The sequence below is a fragment of the Eublepharis macularius genome, chromosome 19 (genome assembly GCF_028583425.1).
Source record: "Eublepharis macularius isolate TG4126 chromosome 19, MPM_Emac_v1.0, whole genome shotgun sequence".
In the NCBI taxonomy this organism is placed as follows: domain Eukaryota; kingdom Metazoa; phylum Chordata; class Lepidosauria; order Squamata; family Eublepharidae; genus Eublepharis; species Eublepharis macularius.
Genome location: NC_072808.1, coordinates 16,996,263 through 17,014,959, shown reverse-complemented (window position 1 = coordinate 17,014,959; position 18,697 = coordinate 16,996,263). Strand labels below are relative to the sequence as shown.

General features: G+C 45.4%; 1 protein-coding gene across 1 annotated transcript in view; it reads right to left on the bottom strand.

The window, feature by feature from the left end:
* The window catches only part of DOCK6 (dedicator of cytokinesis 6), a 135,177-nt gene that overhangs the window by 78,081 nt on the left and 38,399 nt on the right, over positions 1-18,697 (bottom strand). The window contains exons 10-17 of the mRNA XM_055003920.1: positions 18,187-18,267; positions 16,745-16,901; positions 14,138-14,262; positions 11,806-11,899; positions 9,197-9,359; positions 5,493-5,610; positions 2,447-2,517; positions 1,887-2,025 (exon numbers count right to left, since the gene is read on the bottom strand). Coding sequence (XP_054859895.1) covers positions 1,887-2,025; positions 2,447-2,517; positions 5,493-5,610; positions 9,197-9,359; positions 11,806-11,899; positions 14,138-14,262; positions 16,745-16,901; positions 18,187-18,267 — 948 coding nt within the window. The remainder of the gene's footprint in view (positions 1-1,886; positions 2,026-2,446; positions 2,518-5,492; positions 5,611-9,196; positions 9,360-11,805; positions 11,900-14,137; positions 14,263-16,744; positions 16,902-18,186; positions 18,268-18,697) is intronic.

The following is an 18,697-nucleotide window of genomic DNA, read 5'->3' as shown; positions in this document are numbered from 1 at the left end:
TCTTTTTCTACGAAATGACCCCTGCTAAGGCACTTTGTTTTTCGGGACCAGGAATGGGCAAAGGCTTCCATCATGCTTAGGATTTAAGTTTTCACCCAGGTCTGTGCAAAGCAAAAGCAAGTGAGGGTCACGGATCCCATGAATAAGACTGGAAGAGCATCCCGTCATAGGCATCGCACGCAAATTAAACACAAGACTGCTCACGAACCCATCAGGCCATTGGTCTGCCAGCTGTTAAAGGATTTTTCTGGGGACCCCTCTTTTAATAACAACAATAACAACAACATTTGATTCAGGACAACTTAGTATCTACTTAGAGCAGTTATACTTTATAAACTGCTCTAAGTATTATTAAGTAAGTTATTATTATCTCCACAACAATCACCCTGTGAGGTGGGTGGGGCTGAGAGAGCTCTGAGGAAGCTGTGACTGACCCAAGGTCACCCAGCTGGCTTCAAGCAAAGGGGTGGGGAATCAAATCTGGCTCTCCAGATTACAGTCCTGCCACTCTTAACCACTACACCAAACTGGCCATGAGTGAGCATTCATTCAACCAAGACATGTACACAGGAGGCAAACTAGCTTCAGTGGAAAATTCTTTCTCTTTCAGCTGCAGGTCAGTGCAATCTCATAACAAGAGAGAAAGTTTCTGCCAACTGTAAACATCCTTTTGTTTTCATTCGATAACTAAGATTTCAGCCTTGGAAAAGTTATTTCCCCGAAGTGTTTCAAAACCATAACAAAAGTATGGCTCCAGTATTTGACATGTTTGTAGTATAGTGAGGTCTGACAGACCTGTCACTCAAGCTTGTATGGTGCCTTGTATTCTGGGAATTGTAATTCTGAAGAGATGTTTGCGTTAACCTTTTTGATCTTTTATTCTGTAAACAATTAGTGCTAAGGTATATAAGGTTCCCTGACGTAACTGCTCTTTACGCATATGAGCTAGAGAGAGAATATGCATCTGATCTTTATTTGGAAATAATAAAAGTCACATTTCTTTATAGATCACTGTTGGGTGTCTTAACTGATTGAGAGTATTGGCTAAAAGGGAAAATAAATTGGCAAGCCGAGTACTTTGCAATAAATTCCCTTTCAGTAGCCAAGCATTGTCTTCTCTTACCAGCAGCTATTTTCCAACCACAGGAGGTTCTCCTGGGTTTTGATATCGTTTGAACGGAAGATGGCAGGGATATTCTGCATCGAAAGTGCTACTGGTGAAACAAGGTCCTCTCCAAGTCCTACGAGGAAAGGTTGAAGCAGCTCGGCATGTTTAGCTTGGGGAGGAGACGACTGAGAGCTTGATATGATAACCATCTTCAAGTACTTGAAAGGCTGTCATATAGGGGACGGCACGGAGTTATTTTCCACTGCCCCAGAAGGTCAGACCAGAACCAATGGGTTGAAATTAAATCGAAAGAGTTTTCGGCTAAATATTAGGAAGAACTTCCTGGCAGTTAGACTGGTCCCTCAGTGGAACAGGCTTCCTCAGGAGGTGGTGGGCTTTCCTTCTTTGGAGGTTTTTAAGCAGAGGCTAGAGGGCCATCTGACAGCAATGCTGATTCAGTGAACCTGGGCAGATCATGAGAGGGGAGGGCAGGAAGGGTTACATCAGTGCTTAGTTCTCACAACCCCTTCTTGCATGTCCAGGGGAAGGCCAATTGCAACCTAGGGATCAGGTAAAAATTTTCCCCACGCCAGTTTGGCTAGGGATCCTGACCATGTTTTGCCATCTTCTGGGTATGCAGTAAGAGTCACTGGGTGTGTGTGTGTGTGGGTGGGGGGAAGTAACTGTGAATTTCCTGCATTGTGCAAGTGTTGGACTAGATGACCCTAGAGATCCCTTCCAACCCTATGATTCTATGATAAATTTGGGGTGCACTCACTGTGTAGCCGACAGGCGTCTCCAGGGGCGTGTTTTGCTTCTGCTGGCAACTCACATGGTAAAAGATAAACAAGAGGTGGTGATTGTCGGTGAGGTTGGCTGGGATCTTCAGTTTGAACTCCTCGTAGAATTCAGGGGACCTGTGGGTAGGTGGTGCACGTCAGCTTGGATCAAATCATTGTGCAATACATTGAATAGTCTGAATTTCCTTGTCAGCCAGAAAGAACTGTGGGCAGCCCTGGCCCGTTCCCTGAACAAACTAGCTTGTTGTCGTATACCCTTGACCGAAGAACGGTACACTCCTCCTATCTGGGATGGTCGTCCTCTTCCACCGAGCGCGCACCTTCGGGAGGGACGCACATGGAGCTGTGAGGGAGGAAGGGGACACCCGCCTAGCCAGCCAGATCAGCCGAATCAACCCTGGCGATCAATGGGGTGGCAGCTGTCGCAGCCTGATCGCCCTCACATCCAACTAGCTTGTTGGTTATCGGGGCAACATACACTCAGCTAACTCATTTGCCGCAAATGTGCTGTCCCAACATCGTAACAGCTGAAACTCACTTGTTATGGTACACCACGGCAGTATAGGCCTCTTTTGCAAACTCACTGCAACTTGATTTTCCAAAGATAACCTGAGGTGTTAGGAAAGACAGGAAAAACATTAGACAGAGACAGGGAGAAGGTGTCTAGGTAGTCACAGGGAAGAAGGCCGAGAGACATAACATTCACTGAAGGATGTGATTTTTCAACATGTTTGCCAGCTCTCTCCCACACTGTTCCCCCCCCCCCCGTTTTCATCAAATATAAATACAAAAATAAAATCAGCTGTTTCAAGGTACATTAACAGTGTTAGTAACAATATATGGATCTTTCAGTATTTGTCGTGTTCAGAGGGTTGCACAGGTTGCTAATAGATCGCTTCAGTCTTGAAGTTTCGGTGTCTGATGAGTTTTCAGAGTTGAAAGGTTATATTATCTCCCTATTGGCGTGGTCTCTCAACACGTTTCCTTCCCAGCACAGCTGCCCAGAGGGTAAGAGACCCCATGTGATTTATGACCCCCCCCATAAACACACACTTTGCCAAGTTGTGATGAATTTTTGTTCAGAGCATCCTGGACATAACAACAACAATATTCGATTTATATACCGCCCTTCAGGACAACTTAATGCCCACTCAGAGTGGTTTACAAAGTATGTTATTATTATCCCCACAACAAACACCCTGTGAGGTGGGCTGAGAGAGCTACAGAGAGCTGTGGTTAGCCCAAGGTCACCCAGCTGGCTTCAAGTGGAGGAGTGGGGAATCAAACCCAGCTCTCCAGATTAGAATCCTGCGCTCTTAACCACTACACCAAACTGGCTTTTCAGTGCGGTGCAGTATACTGGCCATCTCCTCCTGCACAACAACTTAGCAGATATTTTTTTAAGAGATTTCATAACATCTCCTGGCTGCTGGCCCACTGAAACTCATGCAGACACTGTCTCCCAACCCAATAAATATGCCGAACTCTTCCAGGAAATTTCCATACTAGAGTTCTGTAAGCCAGGAGATAGAGAACCAGGCAACAAGCGGACTGCTACGTCTCATTCTCAGTTCTGCAAAAAGGAAAAGATGGCTGTGTTGTGAAAAAATATATATTAAACCTCTAGAGAACTTTGCAAATTAGAAAATGAAAAAAGCTGAAGTGAGAGCAGGCATTAAACCGTCTGGCTGTGTCACATATCACAACAGCAGAGAGTCCAGTAGCACCTTTAAAACTTAACCAAGTTTATTGTAGCATAAGCTTTCGAGAACCACAGCTCTCTTTGTCAGATGCGTCTGACGAAGAGAGCTGTGGTTCTCGAAAGCTTCTGCTACAATAAACTTGGTTAGTCTTAAAGGTGCTAGTGGACTCTTTGCTATTTTGCGACTACAGACTAACACGGCTAACTCCTCTAGATCTACATATCACAATGTTACACACACAGGAATAATAACAGTCGGAGGCCAACACTATGCATCAAGTTAACTTCAATTTCATCCTACAGTCAACCTTAATTTTTGATACTTGCCACCTTTTAATCCTTCCCTTTCTCCAACTAGGCAAGAGCAGCATAAATGGCTCTCCTCTCAACTTTTCCTCTCAACTACTCTATGAAGGTCACCCAGTGAGTTTTCAGGGCAGAGTAGGAATTCGAACCAGGATCTCCCCCGATTTAGCCTTATATTTTAACCACACCAGCTTTAGTCAGCTCTGCTTACTTGTTCTATCTTCACTCTAAACACAGTATCAGCTTTTTTGGTATGGGCTGATTCCGCACACGTTGGATAATGCACTTTCAAAGCACTTTATCAATCGTTTGAGGTGGATTTTTTGTTCTGCACATGAAAAAATCCATTCCAAATGATCTATAAAGAGGATTGGAAGTGGATTATCCAATGTATGTGGAATCACTCGTAGAGTTAAGGGGGGGGGGGGCAGGAAAAAAGGCTGGAAGGACCATGACTAGAGGTCACACGGCTAGACTGGTTGGCAGGCTGAAACTAGAACCCAGCATCACTCTGAAAAGAATCCCGCTTTTCTGCTTTCCTTCACAATATTAATTTTCCTGTAAAAGAAAATGTCAACAGCATCTTCTGTCTGAAGGTATATCAAACAGCCCACAGAAGGTTTCTTAAGTCATGATCAAGATGGGTAGCCGTGTTAGTCTATCTGTAGCAGTAGAAAAGAACAAGAGTCCAGTAGCACCTATAAGACTAACAACATTTGTGGTTGGGTATGAGCTTTCGTGATTCACAGCTCATGGTGCCTGAAGAAGTGAGCTGTGACTCACAAATTTGTGGTTGGGTATGAGCTTTTGTGATTCACAGCTCATGATGCCTGAAGAAGTGAGCTGTGACTCACAAATTTGTGGTTGGGTATGAGCTTTTGTGATTCACAGCTCATGATGCCTGAAGAAGTGAGCTGTGACTCATACCCTACCACAAACGTCGTTAGTCTTATAGGTGCTACTGGAGTCTTTTCTACTGCTTAAGTCATGGTGCAATCCTACGCATAAACCTATGGAAGTCTACTCAATGGAACTTACTCCCAAGAAAGTGTTTTTAGGATTGCACTGTTAGGAAACTTTTCAAATTAGCGGACCCCTAATTAGCCCAGAAACTTCATCCCTTGAACATTAACAGATGCAGTTTTGGTTTTTCTTTTAAAACAAAGATGAAGACTAAGGGCCAAGCTACAAGTGGTGAATGACACTTGAACGGCAAGTGGATTGAGTGGTGGGCAAGTGAACAAGGAGAAATACACTTGCTGTTCAAGTGTCATTTGTCACTTATAGCTTGGCCCTTAGAAGAAGGCTGGAGAGAGAGAGAAAAAGAAACGGGCTCATAGGAATCCAAAATGTGTCATTAGAGAAAGAGAACAGCTTCCAAAACAGAGAAGGGCTGGCCAGGGAACCAAACTTATAGGCAAGGTGGCCTTCTTGAGCTAATCACACCCCATAACCAACGCAGACGTATTCTTGCACTCCCCGGAGCTCCCTCACGGGGCCACACAGCTATTGTTCCTCGGTGCCAAAGAAGCAAAAAAAGACTTGCAAACGCTACAAGGAGCATAGCCTCACTCACCGGCAAGGCCTGCTCAGGGTCCTCTCCAGCCATGAACTGCAGCTTCACCGTGATGTTCCGCACTGAACCCTGCCGGCTGCTGAAGTTCAGACTTTGGGGATAAACATACATCAGGTTTCTGTAAGGGAAGGGGGGAAAAACAGGAAAATCCTTTTGCAAACAACTGCTAAAATGCATTACCCAACATGTGTGAAAGCAGCCAATGATATGGCTTGTGGGAAGGCCAGAATACCTGCTCATGGTTTGCAACGGAAGGAGATTTTAAAATTGTATTTATTTAGGACATGTTTATGCTTCCTCTCTGGAGTCCTGCTTAAGATCCACATCAAAACAGCTGGTTACAGGACAGTTGATGGTGATGCTTGAGCAGAGGCAGATCTGAACCTGATGGAATGAGCTGCCCATCAAAAGTTCTTGGACCTTCTCTAACACCTTGTCCATTTTCTTGCTAACAAGGCCCTCCCCACTAGTTAATACCTCAGACAGAACAGTCTCTCAGGATTAGGAACGGCACTCCTAGTTGAGAAATATTAAACAGACATCAGATGAGTGTACAGTAGAGATGGGCACAAACTGAAATACGAATCAAAGTTTGTCACGAACCAGGCTGGTTTTTGGTTTGCGAACCAGCGGTTTGTCAGAACTCATTTCTGACAAAACGCAACAAACTGCTATGACTTTTATAGAGGTTCGTATGGTTCGTTTTTCGGTTGGACACTGCAGACAGCCTGGCACCAGTCGATCTGTTACCTAGGCAATGAGGGGGATGGGCTTTCTGCAGACCTTCTGCTGCCCCGGAAGTGACGAACCCACGAACCAAACGAACCAGTTCGCGAGCCTGGCAAGTTCATGGCGGTTCATGGTTTGTGGATCGTGAAATGCAATGAACGATGAACTGCAACGAACCACCATTTTCCCGGTTTGTGCCCGCCTACAGTGTACAGCAACGATGTGTGAAGCTGGGGGATGGCGAGATCCTAGATCAAAGCTGCTGTTTGGGAAAGATTATGCTACTGCCAGAGTTGGGCACCAGCTGCAGAACTCATCTCACCATAACGTCATTACAACCTTCAGGTGAGGGGGAAACATATCCCAGATCCTTAAAAAATAAGGGATGATATTCATCCCCATATTTACTAGCAAGGTGAATATGTTAAGACACCTATAGCAGGAACACATGGCCAACAGTGGCCTGCCAGTCCACGTTGCTCGGCCCGTAGGATGATCTCCACCCAAGTAATCAAGGTGAGTCCCTGAAAATCCTGGCAGCACTACTGGGGCTAGGCGTGCTCCCAGGGTGCCTGGCCAAGTACAACCCTCATCTCTTCAATTTGTGCACCGACATCTTCACAGATAAGACACTGCCTCGCTACAACAAATTATCAGTTACACAATCAAGTCACCTTTCTGTAAACGACTGGGCTGTCACCCAAGGCTGTTGTCTGCTGTAATGGAGGTAAATACCCCACATACAAGCCTGGACAACTGGGCAACATTCTTAGCCATTCTCTAGATCCCACGTCAGAAACGAGATGCAACTGCAGAAGCGGTATCTATTGCATGCTGGAAGGAAACTGCGTCATTACCAAACTGAACAGCTGAGGCCGGAATCTGATTTTTCTCTGGTTTTCACAGTACCCAGATGCACCTTCTATTCTGACATGGTGGCAAGGATCTAGAAACTGGACAGTTTCACTTGGGTTATAGACAGATATGGGTATATCTGATACATGCCTTAGGCGATAGACAGATATGCCCTGGCCTGGATAGCCCTGGTGAGCGTGATCTCATTGGATCTCAAAAGCTAAGGAGGGTCGGGTTAGGTTAGTAGTTGGATGGGAGACCTCCAATGAAGACCAGGGTTGCAAAGGCAGGCAATGGCAAACCACTCCACTCAATCCACTTGCCATTCAAGTGTTATTCGTCACTTGTAGCTTGGCCCTTAGTCTCCTGCCATAAAAACCCTACCAGGGGTCGCCATAAGTTAGCTATGACTTGAGGGCACTCACACCACCATAGACAGATATAGACAGGCACTTGTCTATTTGATGGAAACTGCCTCGAGCGCCTTTAAAGTGAAAAGTTGGCAAACAAACAAATAGGCATTGGGAACTTTGAAGGCTGCTTCTGAACTCTATAATCCGCCCCAACAAGGGAGCGGTATAGTTCACAGCTAACGCAAGGGTTGGTCAGACATACTGCGCAAAGTTTCTTCTTCTTCTTCTAACAGCCGAACAGCTTCCTTCCCTAGCCTCGTAGTAGTACAGAATAATTCTTCTAGTAGCTTGTATCAGCCTGAAGTTTGACCACAGCATGTGAGCAAAGACACACAGAACTGCTTTATACCAAATCAGACCCTGGGTCCATCAAAATCTGTCCTATCTACTCAGACAGGCAGCAAATCTCCAGCGTTTTAGATAGAAGTCTTTCACACCATCTACCTGTAAAAGGATTTTTCTGACCCTTTACCTATATGAGCTCTATTGAAGCCGGACTCTTACACAGAAAGAAAGAACCTGCCTCGGTGGGCAAAATCCTTCGTTCAGATTAAACTGTAGGCTGCATTGGACCTACAGTAAAGGAGAGAACGTCAACAATTTCTGTTGTTTTCATTTCATTGCAATCAAGAATTAGCCTTGCAAAAGCAGTCTTTCAGGTTCTATACCCATAGCAAAAAGTGTTGCTCCATTCGATTAATATGTTTATACTACAGTGAGATTTTGTTGTTGTTGTTGTTGTTGTTGTTTATAAACCGCCCATCCTCAGGGGCTCTGGGCAGTGAACAACAGTTGAAATCAATAATAACAAAAAACAATAATTCTAAAATCAACATACAATAAACAATAATAAAATAAATCAAATACATTAAGGTGCAATGGTGGGGAGAACCCCCCACCGAACGCCTGGCGGAACAGCTCTGTCTTACAGGCCTGGCGGAACGATATGTCCCGCTGGGCCCGAGTCTCCATTGACAGAGCGTTCCACCAGGCTGGGACCAGGACTGAAAAGGCCCTGGCCCTGGGTGAAGCGAGGCGGGCTTCCTTAGGGCCGGGGACCACCGGTAAGCATTTATCTGCTGATCGAATTGGTCTCTGGGGAACATACAGGGAGAGGCGGTCCCGAAGATATGCCCAACCCACTCAGGACTTTGACCAATCAACCAAGCCTATTAGTTGCCATATATCTCGGAGACTGTAATTCTAAAGAATTATTTGTATTAACCTTTGATCTTATATTCTGTAAAAAAAATTAATAACAATCATTCTGTAAACAATTTAGCTTTAAGGGTATATAAGACTTTCTGATGTGATTGGTTTTTATGCATATGTCCTAATGTCCTAATGAGGACATATCATCTGGGTTTTATTGACAAATAAAGCTCATATTTCTTTATTGATCACTGATTGGTGTCTTAATTATTAGGAGGTTTCGGCTGAAAGGGAAAATAAAATTGAAGCAGCGTATTTTACATAAAATTCTCTTTCACTACCACCTGATTCTTTTAAGATTAAAATGCTGGGGATTGAACCTAGGACCTTCTGCATGCCAAGCAGATGCTCTACCACTGAGCCACTTCGGATCTTTCAAGTCTCCCGCTTCAGCAGTACAAAACTGTGAGAAGCAGAGCCAAGGTGGACAGCACACCACCTCGCTGGCCAGCCAGGCAGCCTTCCCACTGCACTTGGGGCAGGAGGTGCACCCACCTGTATGTTGTGTGAGGCGTGTAGACCTCCCTGACCGGGAACTCTAGGATCTCTTTGGTGGGCCGGACCCGAAGGTCAGGATAGGGCTTGACATGCAGCAGCTCCGGGGACAGGCAGTAATGTGGGTTCTCTGGCACTGGTGAAATGTCAATCTTGAGCAGGGCTACAGGTGCAGAAACAAGAGAAGCGTCCGGCAGAAAGCCTTGTTATACACAGAATGCAACAACAATCCACAGGCAGAGACGAAAGACAACGCTGAGCACGGATGAAGGTGGGAGGGAGAAGCTGCGCGAAGCTTTTGCCTTCTGCTCCCTCCACGTCTCCTCTCACACCAGAAGACATCTGGAGGCCAATTTGCTCTAGCTTCTCCTGGATAATGCTTAAACAGGACTGGGACTCCCCACTCCATACGCAAAAATGCTCCCCACTCCATGCGGGAATCAATTACTCTACTCAGTTTGACCCGCCTCATTGCCTTAATATGCTGCCAGTTTCAAAACTGAAGCAGTCATACACGATCGCATGTTGCAGCGCGTTGACAACAGCCCAGATGAAGGGCTGTTTCCTCAAGACACCTTTGGATCAGTGCTTCTGTGACTGCCCTTTGGCTGTAGTTGACTCATTGTCTCATACTTTTCCCCACGGTCCGAAACATGCAATAGCCAGAGATAGATTTCTTTTAAAATGGCTGCAGAAATACTTGACCACTCCTGACTCTTTAAGATTAAGATTGCTTCTGAGTAACCTCTGAGAAAGTTGCATTGCGGACGTGGCAAACTTTTGTTTTACTGTTATTTTTAATTCTTTTGTTTATAGTGTTTGGCGTATGGGCTGTTTAGCTTGAATAAACTGAAAACTTCTCCTTGATGGCTCAGAACCAGGGACAACAGATGAGGAGAACTGCTTTCTCTTAAACAGTATCAGAGCCCCACAGTGGCCCAGTTCAGACCTGTCTGTGGCTCTTTTTAATGGGCTTCATCTCCCAGTGTACCTTCCTCCCCTTGAACACTCCACTTCCTGCCCACCATTTCTAGTTTACTCAATCCATAGTTTGTCTCCAAACCAGAATGGGTGACCAGAGCCTGAAGTTTCAGGTGGGTGGCCATGTTGCTCTGTAGTTGAAGAGCAAGATTTTGGGTCCAGTAACACCTTAGTTGCTTTCTACTGGATCCAAATCTCACAGTCTGAAGTGAGTTTCTAGCTTTGGTTGGAGGCAAGCCATATTTTCTGCTTTGGAAATTAGTTTGGAAGTCACAGCAAAGTATGACTTGCGCAAACCAGAAAAGTAAACGAGGGATCAGTACCATGGGGGCGCAGAATGAAATGCACCGGCTGGAAGCCTCTTCATGATAGAGAGCCACGGTTAGCTGAGCAAGGCCACTGAGAGAGACAGCCAAAGAGCCGTACCCACAGAGAGATGGCACTTGCTTATACCCTGCAGTCACAGCAGGAATTGAAAGGAGCAACAGATAAAGTAACAGAGAGGTTGGCTTGGAATTAGTTCAGTGCCCCTCAGATCAGGAGAGGGAGGGCATGAAGGAATTAGCTGGGGCTAGGTTCTTGTGGCCCTTTCTTATATGCCCAGGGTAATGCCATTGGCCACTTTGGGGTCAGGAAGGAATTTTCCTCCAGGCCAGATTGGCCAGGGATCCTGGAGGGTTTTTTCCCTTCCTCTGGGCATAGAGCAAGGGTCACCGGGGGAGGTGAGGGGGGGACAGCTGAGAAGTTCCTGCATTGTGCAGTGGGCTGGACTAGATGACCTTTGGGATCCCTTCCAGCTCTATGTTCCTATGGACATCCAAAAAGAGGCTGGCAGCACTGGCAATGTATGTGTGGCTGAGGCATATCCACCAATCAAGCCCTGCTATACTCTACTGCCCTTGACTGGCCTGCCACGGCTGCCACTTCCTCCCCTCCACGCCTCCTGCTGAAGAATTGCCTTGGATGAGGTTGGTGGCCTCTGTCTTAAGCGCTCAGCTGAAAGCAGGAAGAAGAGGTGGTGGTGGCAGCAAAGGGGCAGGTGAGCAAGCCAGGAAAGCAGCAGAATGCTTTCCTCACCACATCCTACTGCTGCTTCTGGAAATAAAAACATCCCAGTGCCAAGATGGGAGCGGACACCTTGGCACGAGGCACTTGGTTAAACAGCAGGAGGCAGTAGCAGCTAGCCAACAGCTGAAAACAGGCCCCAGCGTTCAATCTGTCAACATACTAAAGCCACATGCATGCGTAGAAAGCAAGGTTAAAACACTTTCACAGCACCCTTTTGAAAACGTATAACTTCTTTCTAACACTGCAAGTTAGGTTAAAAGCCAGTGGCAACTCTGGCCTGCTAGAGAAGACAGTGAAGTGCTCCTAAACTTTTTGTCCATCCCCTACAGTTTCAGAGGAATGGAGGCAGACGCTTCCCTCCCTCCCTCTCTCGGCCAGCAAGAAAATGTCCTACTCAGCTGGTCAGGAAAGGGTCACACCCATCCATGCTGATTTGGTTGGCGCAAAGATGTTAATCTCTCATCACATCTGCCTCCCTGGAACCTCCAACTCCTATCACTCCTCACAAGAGGAAGCGCCACAGAACAGGATGAAAGTGGCACGCGGACGCCACACCTTACCGGTGATAGGCCGCAGCCTCCTCAGGACAGATGAGGGTCGCCTCATATCTGCCAGGAACTTGTACAAGTCTTCATCACTGAGACGGTCAGCCTCCTGAAATGAGGGGAGGGGGCAAGGAAGGGGGAGAAGGCAGTGGCAGCGGACGAGGGAAGAAGATTACTGAATGAAAGCCAGAGGACTGCAGTCAGCAAAAGACACCGGAGGCTCCACGCAGCCGCTCTGCAAATCCTGCCAAATCTGGTGACTCAGCCTGACTTGAGTTAATTAATTTCATGAATTTGATTTATTACATTTCTAACCCACCCTCCCCACGAATGGGCTCAGGGTGGGTAACAACATTATTAAATGACAACAAAAATAAATACAGATACCGCATCACTCAAATAGCAGGCTCTATCATACCTATCAAACCAGATTTTTCTAGATCAGTGGCAAAACTACACAATATCACCGATAAGACAAGACTTGATCTCATCTCTTCTAGTAGCTGCCAAAACCACAATAACATCAGAATGGAAGTACCTACCCTAAGTACTTGGTTCACTAAGATTTGGGAACACCTGATCATGGAAAAAATATCGGACAGATTACAACAACCAGAAAACTATTCCAAATCGTCAAATGTTTTAGAAAAGTGGTATCCATTCTTAAACTACTTTTAAACGATGACTCACAAATATTTAAGTCACCATATCAGTCACTCATAGATACTGAAATCTAGCCACAAACAATAAAATGTACAATTAGAAAAATATAGGAAAACCTCCTCCAACCTTATTTTCCAATCTTAATTCATAATGCTAATTTGCTATCTAAAAAAGTCAATTCTATGCAAGATATATCACACATGGTTAGTATATCAGATTTTTGTATACGGTTTGAGTTAAGCTTTACTTCCAATGTATTGAAAGCAATTGTACTTAATTGCATGTAAAAATGTTTGAATTTGAATAAACATTAATTTTAAAAAAACAATAAATACGGTATAAATACAACGTATAAAACGCAATTTAAAACCATAAATATGCATCTTCACAAGAGGGGACCGATTTAAAACCCTAAATAAGCATGTTCCCAAAAGAGGACCACCCTGGGGTACCCAGGGCTCTTTAACCGACCCCAAAGAAGCCCCTGCTGATGGAGAAGAAAGGCCTCACCCCGCATCAAAAAGGAGAGAAAGTGGGATGCTTCATGGAATGCTACATGCTACGTCTGTCAGAATATAAACTCACTTGCACATGTGTAAAGGCTGTTGTGCCCTTTAACATAGGGTGAGTCAGCAGTTTTTTGACAGGCTCACACCTGATCAATTAAGCTGGTGTTGCAGCAAGGTTGCATCAGCCTTGTGCTGGTTGGCTGACTCCACTGCACCCTATAGGCTAGTGGACACTTAAAGGTCCAGCCAAAGGTTTGTGCTGTGCTGATCTGCTCAGCTTAGTGCCTGGTGCAAACCTTTGTCGCTCTCTACGAACTCGGATAACTCTGGATACTGACCTAAGGACTGGACTCTGGTTTTTGCTCTCTCTGTCTGTATGTATGTTGAGCACTTTTTTGCACCTGTAATATATGGACTTGTAAAATACACCATCTGCACTTTATCACAACGTCTTGGCTCCAGTGTTTTTGTTGTTGGGCAAAGCGGGTCACTTGGCAGCACTAATTACAGACGGCTATTCCGTCAACGTCATGCCTCACCCATTACATTAGAATCTTACAATCTCTGTGCTCTTTGCTTCCAGGACTGTCAAACCCCCCATCAGATCCTGGGGTTTCCCCATCTTCTTTGCATGCTTGATTTGGCTCTTCTCACTCACCTGAGTCGCCTGTTTGCAAGCAACCAACCATGCACTGGCTACAGTGCTGCCTGGACTGTCTACAGTATCAGCCAGTGGGGGGTAGAATATTTGGCCTTTGGAGTCCTTCCAAAATGCCGACCCTGTGCTTTGTGTCACATGGGCAACTCGGAGAGGAAAGAGAATTGCCACACATGACTTCCTCTCAAGTACTACCTGGTAAACTGGTCTTGCAAGAATGCCCACCTGTAGGCACAAACTACCATGTCCAGGGAAAGACTTTAAATCGTATTTACAGCATAAACGGACTTCAGGCCAGCATCCATCCTTAGACCTCTCCTCCACTTTAAAAAGCGTATTTTGGGTGGGAGCAGATTGAGTTAAACAGCAGGAAAAAGAATCCTACCATACCAGAGACAGAAAACCCTGCTATGCAAATGCTTCGATCCCACAGGTGCTCTGAAGGACCCATAAAAAGGTACAGACCCCCTCCCAAAGATGTTATAGTTAAGTTTGGCCCACACTTCCAGAGCCACACCTGTTTGAAAAAATTGGTGACAGTGAGAGTTGCTGGGCGGAAGTTGCCGAAGCTGCAGATCTCCTCCCCAACACTCATGCGCTCGTATGCTTTCCTCTTGCGCTCATTCCAGGTGCCTTTGCGCTCTAGGAGAAAAACATGTCCAATAGGAGACATCAGGAAATATTCTCATAGTGTGAAAGCTTGCTAGTCTAACGGCCATCTGGCCAAGATCCACATGACAGGAAAAGCAGACATCCCTCTCCTAAATTAGGGGTCAGATCAGACAAGAAATGATTGTACTTTGCTATGGGTTTATGCTGGGCATTAAGCAAACTGCTATTTCAGTCTCTGTTTCACATCTGTAATACAGAAAAAACTTTGCCTTTGCTAGTTTGTTGGGAGATCAAGAGACTCTGAGCAGAACCACAAGTGACAAAAGGCACAGATTGGACACTTGTCAGCTTCCCTCAAGTTTTGATGGGAAATGTAGGCATCCTGGTCTTGCAGCTTCGCTCTCTGACTGCTGTCCAAGGGACTTCTCAACAGTCACTTGTTCAACATTCCACCAAGCTGCCTACATTTCCCATCAAAACTTGAGGGAAGCTGGCAAGTGTCCATCCCTCTCCTAAATTAGGGGTCAGATCAGACAAGAAATGATTGTACTTTGCTATGGGTTTATGCTGGGCATTAAGCAAACTGCTATTTCAGTCTCTGTTTCACATCTGTAATACAGAAAAAACTTTGCCTTTGCTAGTTTGTTGGGAGATCAAGAGACTCTGAGCAGAACCACAAGTGACAAAAGGCACAGATTGGACACTTGTCAGCTTCCCTCAAGTTTTGATGGGAAATGTAGGCATCCTGGTCTTGCAGCTTCGCTCTCTGACTGCTGTCCAAGGGACTTCTCAACAGTCACTTGTTCAACATTCCACCAAGCTGCCTACATTTCCCATCAAAACTTGAGGGAAGCTGGCAAGTGTCCAACCTGTGTCAGGCGTCACTTGTGGTTCTGCTCACAGTCTACACATCATTTATATACAACTTTTATTGTGGAAGGAGTAGGCATTTTACAGGAATGACCCATTGGTTTTGAAATCATTTCCACAACCAGAAACCTAATAATTTCAGAGGGCAACCCTTTTAGTCTGTCGCAGCAAAAATAAATTGGAGTCTTGTAGTGCCTTGAAGACGACCAAGTGTTTATTCTAGCAGTGGCTGGAACAGCTCGGGCAGAAATCGACACGGGAAGGTATGAGCAGATGTGATTTAATGCACTCGATTTACTCGTGTATTTTGTCTCGTCTAGTTCTGCTCTGTGACACAAACTACACGTGTTCAATCTTTCCTTCTAAACTTGGCTTTGGGTGAGGTTTCCACAAGTACTGTGGATCAACTATAAGTTAGTTAGATGCCTTTTGAAACCCCAGGCTATAAGCTGCTAGTTCCAAGTCACTCCTTTTTTCCCCCTTCATATATATTTTTTTTAGTTTAGAAAACAGAATAATAGTATGAGGGACAGGGCTTTTTTTCAGCGGGAATGTGGAGGAACAGAGTTCCGGCACCTCTTGAAAATACTCAGCAATAGCGCTTGAAAATAATATGATTTCAAAGAATCCCGTGTGTTTCTTCCTCATTTCCCTCTTGAGAGTTCCACCACCTCTTTTCCCAGAAAAAAAACCCTGATGAGGGGGATACAGAAAGAAAAGAAAGGGGTCGTAAAGCGAGCTCCGTTCTGATCTGGGAGACCCCCTGCTCACTAACTTGCTGGAACTCCACCATTCTTTCTGCACCTTCAAAGTAGTGCAACGAAAGAGAACTCCCATCCAATGATGCCAGTTTACAAAGGCATGGGATGAACACAGCTAGAACAGGACGGGAGGAAGCTGACTTTTTATTATTTTTATTCTTTTTTTTATGGTTTCACTAGACCTTTCAGTATTTTCTTTTTTCCCCACTATATGTTTTGATTTTTATTTCAAAACACACAAACATAAAATATACACTATAATCTTAAAATAAAAACTAGATACTGGATCTTACTTAAACTTACTTTTTAATATTTCATTTCTATTTAAATATCTTATGCTCTCTTTACCGTCTCTCTTCCAATCTAATAACTTTTTTTGCAACTAATAACATTTTTATTATAAGCATGAGTCCAGTAGCACCTATAAGACTAACAAAATTTGTGGTAGGGTATGAGCATTCTTGAGTCACAGCTCACTTCTTGGAATCTGAAGAAGTGAGCTGTGATTCACAAAAGCTCATACCACAAACTTTGTTAGTCTTATAAGTGTTACTGGACTCTTGCTCTTTTCTGCTCCTACAGACAGACTAACACAATTACCCATCTTATTTATTCATTTTATTTACTTTGGATTTTTATTCCGCCCTCCCCGCGAATGGGCTCAGGGCGGATTACAACAAATTAAAACACATTAATATAATTTATATGCTATAAAACTGTAAAAACGTTTTTTTAAAAAAAATATTCAATAACACAATGTACAAACAGTATAGTTTATTATTTATTATAAGCGTGTACTACTTAACTCTTTCCTTCTATCATTCTCTTTGTTAATTTAAAGAAGGCAGCTGACTTTTATGTCCAGCGGGTCATAGACTTACCGCCTTCGGCCTCAGAAGTCTCCCTCTCAAGCATGCCGGCACTGCTGATGATGTTTAGAAGGTGGATGGCTGTCCAGGCAAAGGGCATGCGGTACTGTCCCAGGCGTGTGCAGAACTGCTCAGCAGCCCCCCGTAGTTTCTCCAGCTTCTCTTTGTTCTGACAGCATAAAGAGAGGCATCCCCTATCACTGTGATGGATCTAGGTGGCTTAAATGTCACCAGTGCAATAACCTGGTTTCTATGGGAGGAGAAGAGACGGGGCCTCACCACTAGACATGGGCATGAACAGAAAACAAACAAACATGGTGTTCGTTGTTCATTGCCATCCACGAACAACGAACACTGACGAACATGACCTGTTCACGAACATGTTCGTTGTTCGTGGGGGCCAACAGGCTCTCCTCCAGCCATCAAGATCCTTACCGCACCACTCCCAGAAACCCTACCTGAGCAGGCAGCAGGAAATGTACCAGTAATAAATAATAGCTTGGCCCCAGAGCCTGGCAGTAGCCCTGGAACCTGAAGGGGTAGATCCCTACCGCACCACTCCCAGAAACTTTACCTGAGCAGACAGCAGGAAAGGTACCAGTAATAAATAATAGCTTGGCCCAGAGCCTGTACTTGAAGAGGTGGATCCCTATCCCACCACACACAAAGAAAATTCAAGCTCCAATGCACTCTCCCTGTCTTTCTCTCAAAATGCTAACAGCAACTGTCTCTCCCTCACTGTCTGCAAAACCAAAGCTGGGAGCCCCCCTCCCCCCTGCTCTTTGCTTCCTTGTAGCAAATTTGGAGCTCCACACTTGAAAGGAAGACCTGCCTATCAAGCTAAATTGGGCTTAGATTGGGGTTTCCAGGGCAACAGCAGGAGTTCAGACAGAGTTCAGGCAGTCCCTGCCTCCAGTTGCCAAGGGAATAGATTGCAGGTGCCAGACTGTCTGGCTTGATGAACAGCAACAAACGAGGCTTGCAACGACCACCTGTTCGTTTAGAATGGGGCCTCACAAACAGCTTGTTTGCGAACAGCAGGTTGGGCTGTTCGTGGCTTTTTTTAGTTCGCATTGCTGTTCGTGCCCATCTCTACTCACCACAGGCTGACCAGAAAATTAATAGCAGAGGTGGGATCTGAACCCAGTGTCGAGGCAAAACCTATGACCACATTCTGGTAACCAGCTGGGGAGGGCCGGGGGGCAGGGAACAATGTTGTTATGTCACCTCCAGGTCTGACCTGGAAGTGACAAAGGTCACTCTAGGAATCATCAGAAGCTCTATGGTAAAAAGTAGCAAAACCAGTGATGTCACTAAGTTTTCTTCTCCTGTTGCTGTTCAGAGCAGCAGCAGCGACGGGGCTTGCTGGCGGAAGACCATAGCAGGAGGCCTAGTAAGCCTGCCACACTCATACGCTCCGCGTAACTTCCTCCCTCGTTCTCCGTTTCCTCTACCTTTGCAGCGTCCATTTCCTTCATGACCATGTACGGCTCACAGCACTCACCGATGTCCCCCTGCTGCAGCACCTTCTCCAGCTGGAAAAAAAGGGGACGGCCAGTTACTAGAAGCTCCTGAGAACTGAACAAAGGGCGCCGAAAGTTCCCTCTCAAATTCTGCCTGTAGCTCTCGGCAGAAATACGGCTATTCACCAGCCAGGCTGACCGCAACGAACAAAAGAGTTCAGGGGGAGAAAAGCGAAAGGGTGCCCTGCTATTCAAACGAATTTACGTATAATTCTCTGTTCTGAATCACTCATTCCTCTTCTGATAGACATAGCAAGATGTACGAAGACGGGACTTTCCGACTTCTCAAAACCCCACAGATTTCATTAGAGGGAACCACATGCTTCCAAAACTATCCAGAGAGACAAAAGGACTAGAAACATGCTTTGAGAAGATGGAAACTGAGATTCTCGCACGGCTGCACTCTGCTCCCACCATCAGGGCTGGATCTCTGCCCGCTTCA